We start from the raw sequence: 15,087 nt of genomic DNA, 5'->3' as shown, positions 1-15,087 counted from the left end.
TCACATGCAGTTCACAACCAGTTCTGTTCCAGGGGATCTCATGCCCTCTTGTTGCCTCTGTGAGCACTGCATGCATGTGGTACACAGGCAGAATACCCACACACATAAAAAAAATCTTTTAAAAATAAGGTGGAGCATCTCCTTATACTTGCACAGGGATTTGTACCTACATACATATGTGCATATACCACACACTCAATGTGCATGTACCACCTACACTACAACTACTAAGTAGTGGTGGTTCCATAACATTGTGAATATACTAAATGTCACACTAATGGTAAATCACTATAGGCAGAAAATTGTCAAACTATGATGAGTATTATTTTAGTGTTAAAAGGCCTTTTCATGTAAGTTGGCATTTAATAACCATAACATATATAAAAATTCATATACATATATATACATATATTCATTCATTTGTGGTTCCACTTTGTAGATGAATAAATTAGTCTGTGGGAATTAAAAAAAAAATTGCCCTAGATCTGATAACTTTTTAACTCTGTCACTCTTGTTAGAAAGTAATTTAGATCTCCAATTTCATGCTCTCCCATGACATCCTGCAGTTAAATTGTGGCCTGTCTAGATGCATGTACCCAAGGTAGAATGCTTGACTTGAGTTAACAATGATAAGATTCCAAACAGAGTCATTACAGGTCTGGAAAGAGCTGGTACTGTTGGGTCCCAGAGGTTTGGATGTGGTGCCTGTGGCTTCTTGAACTTGCTCTCAGTCCTGTCTTAGGCTGCTTTCCATTTAACAAAACAGACATTGGAGTTTGATGATAGCACCTTGAATAGTTTTTTGTTTTTTTGTTTTTTTAAATTTTGTATTGCTATCCAGAGAAGTATTCTTTTTTTTTTTTTTTTTCCTTTTCTTAAACAAAGATTCAAACTGGGGAGTTTTGAGGGGTTGTTGTTATTTTAGATTTATTTTTACTTTATGCACATGAGTGTTTTGCCTGCATGAATGCATGTGCACTGTGTTAAGTGCCTAGTGGCCACGGAGTCCAAAAAAAGGCATCAGATTCCCTGAACTAGAGGTAGGGACAGTGTTGAATTGCTGTGTGGATGCTGGGAACCAAACCTAGTTCCACTATAAGAGCAGTAAATGCTCTTATCCTCTGACCATTTCTGAATTTTATTTTTAATAAAATATTTCAAATATGTAAGAACAGATATATAGTAAATTCTTGTCCCTAAGATCTGGCATTGTCGTATTTTAGCACCAAATTCAATATATTCAATCACTCAATTACAAAAAATATTTTGATATGCTGGACAGGGTGGCACAAGTTTTTAATCCTAGTACTTGGGAGGCAGAGGGATCTCTGAGTTCAAGGCTATCCTAGTCTTCATAACAAGTTCCAGGCTAGCCAGGGCCAAGTTGCATGCATGATCTTGTTTTGTTTTGTTTTTTTCTTTTTAATTCTGATAGATTTCACATGCTCCAGTTGATGCCACCATGCCACTGTCTGCATACATGGATCTATGGGTGGCACTAACTGTACTTAATGAGTTATCATAAAACCAAAAACTTGAAGTTGGTAGTCGGTATGGAGGGCTTGAGGAGAAATGAGAGATAGATAAGTAGTCAGAAGTTTTCCTGTGTCCCAGCCAGCTGGCGGTCGGGACTACTCTCCCACACATGTCCCCCAAGTAAACACACAGAGGCTTATATTATTATTTATAACTGCTTGGCCATTAGCTCAGGCTTATTACTGACTAGCTCTTACACTTAAATTAACCCATAATTCTTATTTATGTTTAATCACATGGTTTACCTTTTCTCAGTTCTGCCTTGTCATCTTGCTTCCTCTGTGTCTGGCTGTCGACTCCTGACTAAGCCCTCCTCTTCCCAGAATTCTCTTTGTGCGCTTATCCTGCCTATACTTCCTGCCTGACTACTGGCTAATCAGAATTTTATTTTTCAACCAGTCAGCACAACACATATTCACAGCATACAGAACAATATCACACAGCACACATGTATGACATTTTCAAAAATAAAGGTAAAAGATGTGGCAATTCACATTAATAATAATAAAAGCTGAGCATGGTAATACTTGCTTGTAAATCCAGTGCTGGGGAGGTAAAGACAGGAGGGATCCCTGGGCCTGTCTAACCCATCAATCTGTCCTGTGTTGCACAAATTCTTAAATAGTCTTATTGATAAAAATCTGGAACCAGATATTGGGGTGAATGTTGAAAGATCAGAGAGACAAAGGAACAAGCCACTGCTACGTCTTACCTATAGGACTCCTCAGCCTGAAAAGCATCAGGTCCTGTCTCCTCTCGCCTTATATACCTTTCTCTGCCCACCCATCACTTCCTTTCTAGTGCTTGGATTAATGGCATGTGTGCTTCCTAAATACTGGGATTAAAAATGTGTGCCACCACTGACTTGCTCAGTTTCTTTCCTAGACTGAGTCAATCTCATGTAGTCCAGGGTGGCTTTGAAATCACAGAGATGGAGTGCTAGGATTAAAGGTGTGTGCCGCAACTGCCTAGCTTCTATGTTTAATCTAGTGGTTGGCTCTATCCTCTGATCTTCAGGAAAATTTTATTAGGGTATACAATATATCACCATAGTCCTAAGTGGTGTGTGAGTTCCAGGACAGTGAGAGACCTGTGTAAGCAACCATGCTGAGTTTGTCTTACATGTTCAAAGTGTAGTGGCAAATGGCATCTTTCTCAATATAGATTCCTGAGAAGGGTTAAAAGACAAACTCAGCTGTCTTCTTGCTCTGCAGCCTCAACTCATCTGCCTGTGTTATTGAGTGGATAAGCATCTACATTTATAAGAGAAAGTATGGTGCTCACTGGTTTATAGCTGTCACTAACTAGTTTTCTCTCTGATATGGAGAGGTTGCCAACTAGGGAAAGAGGAGGAGGAGTCAAAGACTCCTACAATAACTGTCTTGTTTTACCAAACTGCATTTCTATTCCACATCAGTAATGTGCTGATGTGATAGCAAAGTTTGAGGGAGCACACCTTCCACAGTGGTTTTGTTATGACTCTCCCTGGAGGCCTAGGTGGATATTTTCTAGAAGCATTACAAGAAGGTTTTAAGTCTATTATCATTTTATAGATTGCTTAGCAGCACTGAAATCAGTCAGAGTAAGCATAAGCATACTTGGAGGCCCACCCTCTCCTGTTAGCCCTTTGCAGGGTAGCTTCTTTTCCTGTCCTCCATCCCAGTATGAAGGGAAAGCTGCTATAGAGGTGTCTTGTGTAACTTACTTACTTGACTTTCTCAAAGCAGTCATTGAGATAGACTGATGCCTGTGTGAGCTGGAGTGATGAGGTATCCTGGCTTGATAATTGTGTTTGGTGAGCCTTTCAGGTGTCTTGTTGGTAGTGGTTTATGTAACAAATGCATCGTTGCTTTGTACAGGAGGACAGCTTGTATTGTACTTTTTCCAATTCTTTCTCTTAAATGTCAAGTTGTACTTAGAGAAATTTTCAGCTCCCCAGGAAATGAGACAACTATTAGTTATTGAACCCCTTGTTTTAAACCAAACAGCACATACAAATAGTACACACACAGTTGTGAGGAAATGTTGATGACTCCTTAGCACATCCAAATAAGCATTGCTTTCTGAGCTTGTTGAGATCTGGAAGTTCGCCTTTTTGTTCCATGTACCCCCATGCCTCTGTGCAAAGAATGTTTACCTTGACCATCATTCTTATGTCGCAAGGATTTCATGAGATCCTATGGATCATGTCCTTATGTCTCAGGTGGAAAACAAGAATTTATAAAAGAAATCACTTCCACTCCTCTCATTTGTTGTAGGATCAAAGGATCAGGAGTTTATTCTTTAATTCTGTGTGTTTATTTTACCCATGTGTCTGTGTGAGGGCATGTGCATTTGAATACCCACAGAGGTGGGAGGCATCAGATCCCTCTGAAGCTAGAGTCACAGGCCACTTCTGATATGAGTACTGAATCCAGGTCTGTCTCAACTGCTAAGCCATCTCTCCAGCCTCAGATCCTTAAGTTCTTAAGGACCAGCTTTTCCTGTATTAGTGTCAAACTCTTTGCCTATGTGGAATTTTCCTGATCTTTCTCATTTGACATTATTAGTCCTTGCTTGTGGGTCTGTTTCCAGTTTTATGATATTTATTATTTATTCTTTAAAAATGTTATATGTGCATAGAGTGTATTTGGATCACCTCCAACTTCCCACCTTCAACTGTTCCCATATTCCTCCCTCCCCAATCACACACACATACCCCTACCTTCCTCTCAGTTTCATGGCAACTCTTTTTAGTAACCCACTCAGTTGAATTAGTGATATATATATATGGAGTCATCCACTGGGGCATGGGAAAGCTACCAGGGACCACACCTCTAAAGAAAACCGATGTAAGTACACAGCAGCAGCCACCAAATGTCAATAACTCCTCAGATACAAGTTAGGGCTTGCTCTCCCTCCCTCCCTCCCCACTTCGTGCAGGAATGTTGACTGGCTTGATCTTATGTAGGCAGCCACAGCTGCTTTTCAGTTCCTGTGTAATGGGATTACCATGTCCAGAAGACACTCTGCCCCTGCCTCTTCCAAAGTCCTTCCATCTCCTTTTCCAGTGCTTCCTGAACCTTGAGGAAGAGCGTCTAGCGTGGAGGTCCCATTCATGGCTGAGCAGCATTCCAGACACTTGTTCTCTGTACTTTGACCAGTTGCAGCCTTGGTATTAAACACTTTCATTGAACAATCTTTGCTCATGAGGACCAAGAGCTGTACTAGTCTGTGAGTGTGGAGATACGTATTTAGAAGGCAGTTTGATACTATACCAATATTTTGCAAGATCATAATAGTACATTCACTTCTCAGATGTATGAGCTCCCCAGTCACAGGTTCTTGGTTAGGTTTACAATACCAGGCATGTGTAACATTTTTGTAACAGTTCATGGGCTTTAGGGTCAGACCTTTAAACTGTATGCCAAAAAGTTCTGCTTTTAAATACAGAAGTTAGAAAATAGTGAATAATTGCAACTGTTCATGGAAGTCATTGTGTTCTTTGATAATTACATGTTGTAGTCTTAGGTTCTGTTTCTTTGCTAGCTCCATGAAACTCAATGGTTGTCTTGAATTTAATAGAATTCACTGCTAGCAGAAAACTGGTATTGGATCTGAGATTTGGAAGAAGGCTGTGGTACTTGTGAGGGGATGGGAATGCTTTTATTCTTTATGTTGACAGAAGTCAGTTTGGGGGGCTGGAGAGATGGCTCAGCAGTTAAGAGCACTGTTGTTCTTCCAGAGGTTCTGAGTTCAATTCCCAGCAACCACATGGTGGCTCCTAACCATCTGTAATGAGATCTGGCGCCCTCTTCTGGCCTGCAGGCATACATGCAGACACAATACTGTATACATAATAATAAATCTTTTTTTAAAAAGTCAGTTTGGGGGCATGGTTTGTGGACTTCTCCAAAGAGTGTGAGTATTTTAGAGATTGGAAAGCTTTCTAAGCAATTACACCTGAGTCAGTTGTGCTGAGTGAAAACAGAACAGCATGTATTTTTGTGAGGTTAAATACTTCAGACTTACTCCTCCGGTTCTATGCTTTTCAGCCTTGCATAAGCTCAAGTTGCTGTTCTTGGATATAGAGCTCTGAATATTCAGTGTGTTATTTTACTCTTTATAAATAATACATCTTTGGGGTGGGGTCTCTACAGGGTGAGAAAGACTGGCAGAAATATGAGACTGCTCGGCGGCTGAAGAAGTGTGTGGACAAGATCCGAAATCAGTATCGGGAAGACTGGAAGTCCAAAGAGATGAAAGTTCGACAGAGAGCTGTAGCACTGTACTTCATTGATAAGGTGGGAACAGGTTCCTTTCTTTGCATTGGACATTTTTGTTTATAGGTATAGGGAGTGTCGACTCTGTAGTACAGGGGTTGGGAGTGTATATCTGCTGTGCGACTTATAATCAAATCTATCCTAGTAGGAAAAGTAGATGTGGATTAAAAAGAGGCATTCACCAATATGTTTATTGTTGAGTGCTACTCATCTTCGTAACAGGAGGATCTGCATACATTGAACTTTTGGGGGGGGGGGGTCAGGACAACTGACACTTCTAAATCTTTTCTTTTTCTTTCTTTTTTTTTAAAACCATAACCCATAATGCAAAAGTACTTATTTTATGTCAAAGTCCAACTCACATTTATTTGTATGCAATTAATTCAGACATTGCACAAGCCACTGCTGAACTGTGAGCCCTGAATTCTGATATTTCTTCTCCACTTCACTCTTTTAGATAAAGATGATTATAACCTGTAAAATTGGTTAAATAAGAAAGTATGATTTATTACAACTACAGTTTAAAAGATAATGCTGTAGAGTTCAGTTTCTTAGTACTCATGTGATTTTTTTTCCATTTTACACTGCTTATATTTTAGCCCAAATTCTGAATTGCCTCAAAATTGATAATAGTTTTTAATCTGACTGCCCAAAGGAAAAGTATTCGCATTTGTTGCCTTGCTAAATTTTTTTCTTTCGGGAGCTAGAGAGATGGCTTAGCAGTTCAATTCCCAGCAACCACATGGTGGTCATCACCATCTGAAATGGGATCCGATACCCTCTTCTGGCATGTAGGCATACATGCAGACAGAGCACACAGACCTTTAAAAAAAAAAAAAAAAAAAGAATAAATAAAATTAATTGAAATTTTCTTTTCTGTCTTTCCTCTATCTCCATTCTAAGGATAGAGTAGAGAAACTTGGTCTCTGAGTATCCCTGTGGCTTTCATGAGAGTCATAACATTGTAGAATCTGAGTTTCCAGGCTGTACAGACTGATGCTTCATCCATAGAAGAATTGGGGGCTTCTGGTTTGGGGTTTCTTAGAGATTATATATGGTCTGTGTTTCTTCACTGATGCTTTTCTCTCTCTTAACAACCCCAATCCCCTTTCCTGTGCAGCTTGCTCTGAGAGCAGGCAATGAGAAGGAAGAAGGAGAAACGGCAGACACTGTGGGTTGCTGTTCACTTAGAGTGGAGCACATCAATCTACACCCAGAATTGGATGGTCAGGAATATGTGGTGGAATTTGACTTTCCTGGGAAGGACTCAATCAGATACTATAACAAAGTCCCAGTTGAGAAACGAGTAAGTTCATGTGGCCTGTGCTCTTTGGCTTGCTTTTTTACTTACTTGTTCATTCAACAAATATTTATTGAGTGCTTTTTGTATGCTCCACATTTTGCTGGGCTCTAGCAAAAGTGATCTCAAAGAGAGATACTACTTGGTGTGCTGTGTGCCTCATTTTAGCCCCATTTCTGCTACATTGCTAGGAAAGTGTAGCCATCACTGGAAGCAGTTTGTAACAGTCTGTAGAGTTATCCCTTACAGCAAACTCAGCATAAGATTGGACCCAACCATTTTAGTGATTTAAGCATATCAGCATCCTCTGGTCATGTTGCACACTTGCCACCTTGTGCTTTTGTTTAGCCTCAGGCCAACTCCCAACGGAATAAAATGGTAATCTTTCAGTTTTCAGTGCTCTGAGCCCATCACTGTAGAGTGTGCTATAGTTCCATAGACCGATGAGATAGGCATACAGGCACTTACTACTCTAACCTACTGGATAACAGTACATATCAGCTAAGTCACACAAAACTGAGATAAGCATAGTTTGACTATAAAGGAGTATTTCTGTTTTTTGGAAACATACACTGAGATGTTTAGAGCTAAAGAGATACAATACTTAACCCACAAATGGCTCAGAACAGATACTTAGGTATTTATGTAAGTTTACACATACAAAGCAAGAATTTCAGTATAGTATATATGGGTAGTCCCTGTGCCTTTTCTCTGTTTTGCAAGTTTTTGTGAGTTTGAAGTTATTCTAAAGATTTTAAAAATAATAATTGGACTTACTTCTTTTAGGTTTTTAAGAACTTACAACTATTTATGGAGAACAAGCAGCCTGAGGATGATCTTTTTGATCGACTTAATGTGAGTAGACACAGGACATTGGTCTAGAGTCCCAGGTAGTCTCCAGCTTCTAAAGGCAAAAGTTGCCAAAGGACACCTGGGCTGTCCATTTAGGCCAGCTTGTCAGTAACATTCTACATACCCTTCCTCCCTTGGGGCACACAGTGCATCTGTAATCAGAGCTTTAAGGCAGAGGGAGTTGAGGCCTACTGTATCTTTCCCTCTTTCCTGAATCCTTTTATGAGATGCCCCACTATTGGTGAAATTATTAAGGCCACTCCACATAGTTAAAAGGGAGGTTTATTTTGTGGGGTAATTTACAAATTTACAAATGTAGGGTCTGGCAAAGGTATGGCGCAGTCCGGCGGTGTTCTCTGGAGAACTCTGCTCGGTCTACCTCCAGCGACCAGGGTCCCAGAACCAAGAGAGACCTCTTCTGGATCCTGGGTCTTCAGCTTCCTCCCTCAGCCCCGCCTTGTGGGCGTGACCATTATTGAAGCCTCAATGAGGGTTGGAACTTCCAGGCCAATGCTGGGATGGCTACCCACTACACCCGACTGCTTGTGCTAGGGAGCTAAGACTTTCATTGATTTCTGTACTGGGGGAGATTTTTATAGGAAAGAACACACATATTATTTTGAACTGCTCAAGACTGAAGTATTCTGTAGAAAGGTATCATGCAATCATATATTCTGGAATTATTTTCCCTCTTGGCTGACTCCCTCTTTGATGGACAGGGCTGTAACTTGTCAAGATGCTGACAGCACTGGCTCAGTGACTCCTAGTACTTGCTGCCAGGGAAAAGGTAGTTTGACTTTTACCCAGTTCCAGTATCCTCTGTGTTGCTTTGTCTTCTGCAGACTGGTATTCTAAATAAGCATCTTCAGGATCTCATGGAGGGCTTGACCGCCAAGGTGTTCCGTACATACAATGCCTCCATCACGCTACAGCAGCAGCTTAAAGAGCTCACAGCCCGTAAGTAGTGACTATAGAGTTGCCCTGCGGATGGTGCCCGTGTCCTTGACCTTCACTCTTTCCCTCCAACCTCTAGAGAGGCTTAGCTGTCTAAACAAAACCAGTGCCTTTCTTCCCAGTCCTGCCCCAAATTCTAGATTAATCTCATAGAATGCTAATAGAACTTTCTCTAAGAATTTTTGTGTTTTGTCTGTGTTACTTAAAGCTCACAAGGTACAGACATTGCTATCAAATTGGAGAGGGTAAAAGTTGTCATAGTTACCAGAGAAATATGAGAATAAATCTTTTTCTCTGCTATTTTTTGTCTTAATAATAGTACATAATAATTACTTCTAGTACTTTCTTTTTTACCCCCTAAGTCAAGTTCTCACACTGGACCTGAAGGTTAGTCATAACTCATCATGTGCTCCAAGCTAGCCTCAAATAGTAAACCTTCTGCCTCAGCCACCCCCAAAACCCCCACACCCACATCCACACACAGCTGGGACTGTAGGTATGAGCCACCATTCCTGGCTCTAAGGTCTAGATTTCCACTGTCTTTTGTAAATGTGTCAAATGGTCTAGGATAAGCCAGAGAAGGGTATACTGAAGATCAGGATCTTAGGGTCTGGCTTTTATTTTATTTTTTAATTATTTTTATTTTATGTGCATCAGTGTTTCACCTGCATATGTGTCTATGTGAAGGTGTCGAATTCTCTGGAACTGGAGTTGCAGACAGTAACTTACTAAAGTTAGAAAAAGAAAAGCAGCTGGGAGAGGTGGTGGCACACGCCTTTAATCCCAGCACTCAGGAGGCAGTCAGACATATCTCTGAGTTCGAGGCCAGCCTGGTCTACAGAGCTACACAGAGAAACCCTGTCTCAAAAAATAAAAAAATAAAAGAAGAAGAAAAGAAAAAGAGGCGGAGAATAACTCTTGTGATAAGAATTCATTCAGGCTTATGTAGAAATTTCCTGCCTTTTACTCAAATTTTGACCTTGTACCTTCAGAGAAAGTTGGTTATGATAAGTTGAAGACACAAGGATGAAGTCCCTAGAGATGCTTCATGTGTACATTCTTGGTATACAAATTGACTCTGTTACTATTAAATTTCTTTACAGCTGATGAGAATGTACCAGCAAAGATTCTATCTTATAATCGTGCCAATCGAGCTGTTGCAATTCTTTGTAACCACCAGAGGGCGCCACCAAAGACCTTTGAGAAGTCAATGATGAACTTGCAGTCTAAGGTATGGTGGGGTCCGAAGGTGGGATAGCAAAGGGAGTCATGTATGATATCATCTGAAAATGAGAGGCTTCTGGAATCTGACCTTGTGTAGGCTGGGTTAACAGCAGGCTAGTCTGGGTCTGTTCTGAAGAAAGATCTGTTCTATAGATAACAAATGGAGATAATTGGATAGTATCATGGTATTTTTTTTTTTTTCCTAAAATGTTTGTGCTGGGACAAAAGTTCTATATTAGTTACTTCCTATTTCGAAGTGCTAACTTTGCCCCTTGAATAGCTAATTGTCATCCCTGTTATATGCTTAAGGAAAATGGAAATAAGAGTGCAGCTTTGTGGTAGAATGCTTGTCTGGTGTATACCAGGCCTCAGGCTCCATCCCTAGCACCACAAAAATAAAGTTTTAGTGCTCTAGCTAAGATCCTAAAGATACATCTCAGTGGTAGAGCCTATCTATGCTTGTCTACCATACATGAAACCCTGCTTAATCCCTAGGGTAGAAGCAGGGGAAGGGAAAGTTAACTCTTTCCTATCAGATTGGTTTCAGGTTTAAAAGCTGGTCAAGCAATGGAGTTTAATTCCCCCTAATCCTAGCACAACTCTTTACATCTGTTGAATTCAGATCTGTGTCAGGGTTGTGCCCTGTAGGGAGAGACTGATACAAAAACAAGGTGATGTTGTTCCACTACCATGCAATGAATGCCCTTTCCCCTTAGCATTGGCTGATTAACTATGCATCTGAACTCACAGTGAAAATTTGCAGATAGTTCATGTTAAAACAGTTGCACAATGGAAACCACTTATATTAAATTCAGTCTGTGGCACAGGAATAAATATCCCCATTTAAGGTCTTGATGTGGTCCTAATAATTACTATATAGTGGTACATGAGCTGACTTATCATCAGCTATTATAATTATCACTATTCCAACTGTAGTCAAAGTATTTAGCTGACTAGCTACTCTCCACAGAGGAAATACGAAATGATTCCCCCACCAAAAAAAGATAGTAATAAATAAAAGTGATATTTCAAGAGTTTTGTAACCCTGTAATGTATAATAGGGAAGTATTCAACATCTGTTGGTGATAGTCATAGGACAAGTTATATTTCTTTGGGTTTTTGCCCACACTCATAATTAAAAAGGAAATAAAAGTCAACTAGAGTAGACAAAGTGCAGACATAATTTTTTTTTTTTTCTGCCAAAGTTTATGGAATTCTGTACTTGGATAACTGAGTTTTAGAAACTGCTGTGTAGTGAAACTTAACACACATTTCAGGCTCAGAATATTTTTCTTCTATTGAGATATCTGCAAGATGAGTAACCCGGCATAATGTATATAAAGGTTCAACCTAGAGGCTTTGCTGCAGCTGGCCTGAAGATATCTCTGTATCCACAGTGAGCGAATACAGATCACAGAGCTCTCTAGTCTGTGGATAGGGTCAGCAAGCCAAGAACCCCACAAACTGCCATCTTAGCATTTGCCTTTGCTTTGCCCCTCTGTTAAACAGAGATCCTCTGATACTGCTTACTTTCCACATGTTGTCATTTCCAAGCTCAGATTAAAGCATGGGTACTGGGGTGCTGTTTACCTAGTTCAGTCCCTGGAGCATTTGTTGCTCTTACTCTGGAACCCCTGTTTGAGTGGCTTAGGATGTCTGCCACATGAGCCCTCCAAGCCTAGGAACCTTCGCCTATGTGCCCACAAAGCAAACACACACCCCGTTGCCTAGTGAATCAATGGAGTCTTTGATTCTCTGAGAGAATTTGACATAGCTTGCCAGTGTAGCATTCACAGAAATGGTTTAGACTGTGGTTTACTGCATTTCTGGCCCAAGAAGCATCTGGCTAGTGGTAGCTGTGATGCTTTTGTGTGCAGAGTCAGTTTCAGTAATGTTTTGAACAACAGATATTGGAAGGAATCCACTAACAGTAAAACATATTTAATGATTCTTTCACAGTGCTGGACTGTTTCTAATCTTAGGCTGCATTTTGTGCGGGTTTTTTTTTTTTTTTTTTTTTTTTAATTTTTTTTTGTTTCCCCTGGGGGTGGGGTGGGGTGGGGTGTTTGTCTAACATTTTAGGCTCAGTCAACAATAAGCCAATGTGTGTAAGTCAATATGTATTTACTCTGGGATATTCTCGTGACCTCACAGGTCATCAGGGTGATCACAGGGGTGGGACACTTGGGAACTCAGCAGCACAAACTCACCAGCTTTAGCCTCAGCATCTAGTATTGCCTACTGCTGTTTCTAAGCAACACCCAAAGCAGAACTTAGCTTGTCAAGGGTTCCAAAAAGCAAGAAAGGGTGAAAATGTTCTGTCTTTTCTTTATAGATAGGGATTCCATAAGATTACCTTTGTAGTGGAAAAATCTGCAATTGTTTCTTTTCACATCTCTTAGTGATGACTAATTTTCTTCTTAGTTTAGACTTCCCTACTTTCTAAAACAGAAAGCTAAGGGCTAGGCCATTCCTAATTAATGCTATTTGCCATGTTTTCATCTCCTAGATAGTAATGTACCCTTTTCCTCAAACCTGGCCAAAAAAAAAAAAAAGTTGACAGAATGTGGGAAATGATCTGTACTTCTTAGTAGATATGAGTGCCCAGCTTCAGTGTTTAGTTTCTCCTACAGTATTCTTAAAACGGATGCAAAAGGCCAGGCGCAGTGACCCACACCTATAACCCCAGCATGTGAGAGTCAGAATCAGGCAGATCTCTGTGAGTTTAGGCCAGCTTGGTCTATGTAGTGAGACCTTGTCTCAAAATAACAGTCTAACAACAAAGGAAAATTAAAGCCTGGCACAGGATTCGTTTGATAATAGCTGCCATCTGGGCCCTTCTCTGTTCTCTAAAGTCCAGTGTTCCCCTGAAAGATTACAACCAGATTTCCAGATACTCTTATAGAAAAAGTTCACTGAAGAACATGAAGGAGAAGCAAACAGAGGTTGGATTGTTTTCTGTGGTTACTGTCTATCCCCTGTCTTCATAAAGCCACCCCTGTGTTTATATCTAGAAAATACTAACAACTCCCAGGTTTTACGTTCTTAGATGAAACGCTTCTTTTCCCTCTCTGGCTCATTTTATTCCTGACTTTACTGCTATTTTTCTCTGCTTAGATTGATGCCAAGAAAGACCAGCTAGCAGATGCTCGAAGGGACCTGAAAAGTGCTAAGGCTGATGCCAAAGTCATGAAGGATGCAAAGACCAAGAAGTATGTATTTGATACTGTACCAAGGGCTGGCTAAGAGAGATCAGTTGGCCTCATTTCTTTGGCCTGGGTTTCCCAGCCCACCTACCTCTTTTCTTTGAAGGCAGAGTCTTAATATGACTATCTTAGATCTCACAGTCCTTTTTAGCTTCCCAGGCTAAACCACCACACTGAGTTGTGGGTTTTTTGTTGTTGTTGTTTTGTTTTGTTTTTTCCCCAAGAGTTTCTTTGGGAAATTTTCCATGCTTTTTCTCCTCTAAGTGGCATCTAAGGATATACTCTGTTTTTGTCTAGAGGTCAGTCTTAATGTGTAATGACTGCCATTCTTCCAGGGTAGTAGAGTCAAAAAAGAAGGCTGTACAGAGACTAGAAGAGCAGCTGATGAAGCTGGAAGTTCAAGCCACAGATCGAGAGGAGAATAAACAAATTGCCTTGGGAACCTCCAAACTCAATTATCTGGACCCTAGGATCACAGTGGCTTGGTAAGCATTAGGCCTGTGCAAATCTCCTGCTGTTGCTTAAGGTAGGAAAGGCAGAAAGTCTTAGAGTATTGCCAGGGTCCTCATGCCATGTCTAACCTGCACACTTCTGGGAGAGCCTGCTGCTCTGATTGCTGAGCCCTGTCCACAGTTACAGCAGACTAGCCTAGATGGTCCCACGGGCACATGTGTGTGTGTAGGAGCCCATGCCTGCAGAGGCCAGAGGAGTACACTTGGTATCTTCCTCTTATCACTATGCCTTGGTTCCATGAGACAGGGTTTCTAGTAGCCCCAGGGATCCATGTTTCTCTACCCTGCAGGCTGCTATTATAGTGGCTCACAGCACACCCAGTTTTCCCCAGGGGCACTGGGGACCCAAACTTACATACTTCTGTTTTCACACAAGTGTTCATGCTTACTGTATATCTCCCAATCTTCTCTGTTATCCTGAGAAGGTGAGTATGACAGGAATGGACTCTCTTAGGCCTCTATGAAGGAAAAATAGAAGGGTCAATTCACCTGTATTTTAAGAGAACTTTTCAGTGGGAAGAAAAAAATCTTATGAGATTAGTTCTCACTAAGTTGTACTGGCTAGCCTTAAACTAGCTGTGTAGACCAAGCTGACCTTGAACTTGGAGACCTGCCTGTCCCTGCTGAGTGCTGGGACTAAAGGCATACACTACCATACCCAGCCTGCCACATGTGTGCCTAGTACCCAAGGATGCCAGAAGAACATGTCAAATCACCTGGAACTGGAGTCATGGACTCCAGTTGTGAACTACTGTGTTGGTTTTGTGAACCGAATTCTGGTCCTCTACAAGAACAGCAAGTGCACTTTAAAACACTGAGCCATCTGTTCATTCCCCTCAGAAAAATTTTGGATGTGAAAGAAGAAAGTAAGCTGGGCTTGGTAGTGTATGCCTTTAACCCAGCACTCAGGAGGCAAAAGCAGAATGATCTGTGCAAGTTTGAACCAGCTTAGATTATATAGAAAGACTGTATCAAGAAAGAAATAAGAACAAATTCCAAAATAACGGGAAGAAAAGCAAGGCAAAGAATTGAGAATGTAGATCCAAGTAACCTACACAGATGGAGAGAGACCATTCAGTAAAGGCACCTAGATTTTCACTATTTTGTATGGATACATAACTCCTCTCTTCCTTATTCTTTCATAAATAGTCGTATGTAGCATCCAAACAAGTGGATTATTTCTGAAGATGTTTAATTAGCTTGAGTTGTTGAATTCTAGACCAGAGACCCAGCTTTGTACT

At 40.7% G+C, this 15,087-nt stretch overlaps 1 protein-coding gene across 1 annotated transcript in view; it reads left to right on the top strand.

The window, feature by feature from the left end:
• Top1 (DNA topoisomerase I) overlaps positions 1-15,087 on the top strand; it is a 97,405-nt gene that overhangs the window by 80,117 nt on the left and 2,201 nt on the right. Inside the window, exons 14-20 of the mRNA XM_036183793.1 lie at positions 5,676-5,819; positions 6,919-7,104; positions 7,885-7,953; positions 8,793-8,907; positions 10,008-10,135; positions 13,246-13,340; positions 13,670-13,819. Coding sequence (XP_036039686.1) covers positions 5,676-5,819; positions 6,919-7,104; positions 7,885-7,953; positions 8,793-8,907; positions 10,008-10,135; positions 13,246-13,340; positions 13,670-13,819 — 887 coding nt within the window. The remainder of the gene's footprint in view (positions 1-5,675; positions 5,820-6,918; positions 7,105-7,884; positions 7,954-8,792; positions 8,908-10,007; positions 10,136-13,245; positions 13,341-13,669; positions 13,820-15,087) is intronic.

This window comes from Onychomys torridus, chromosome 4 (genome assembly GCF_903995425.1).
Source record: "Onychomys torridus chromosome 4, mOncTor1.1, whole genome shotgun sequence".
Classification (NCBI taxonomy): domain Eukaryota; kingdom Metazoa; phylum Chordata; class Mammalia; order Rodentia; family Cricetidae; genus Onychomys; species Onychomys torridus.
This window is presented reverse-complemented; position numbering and strand designations above follow the sequence as displayed.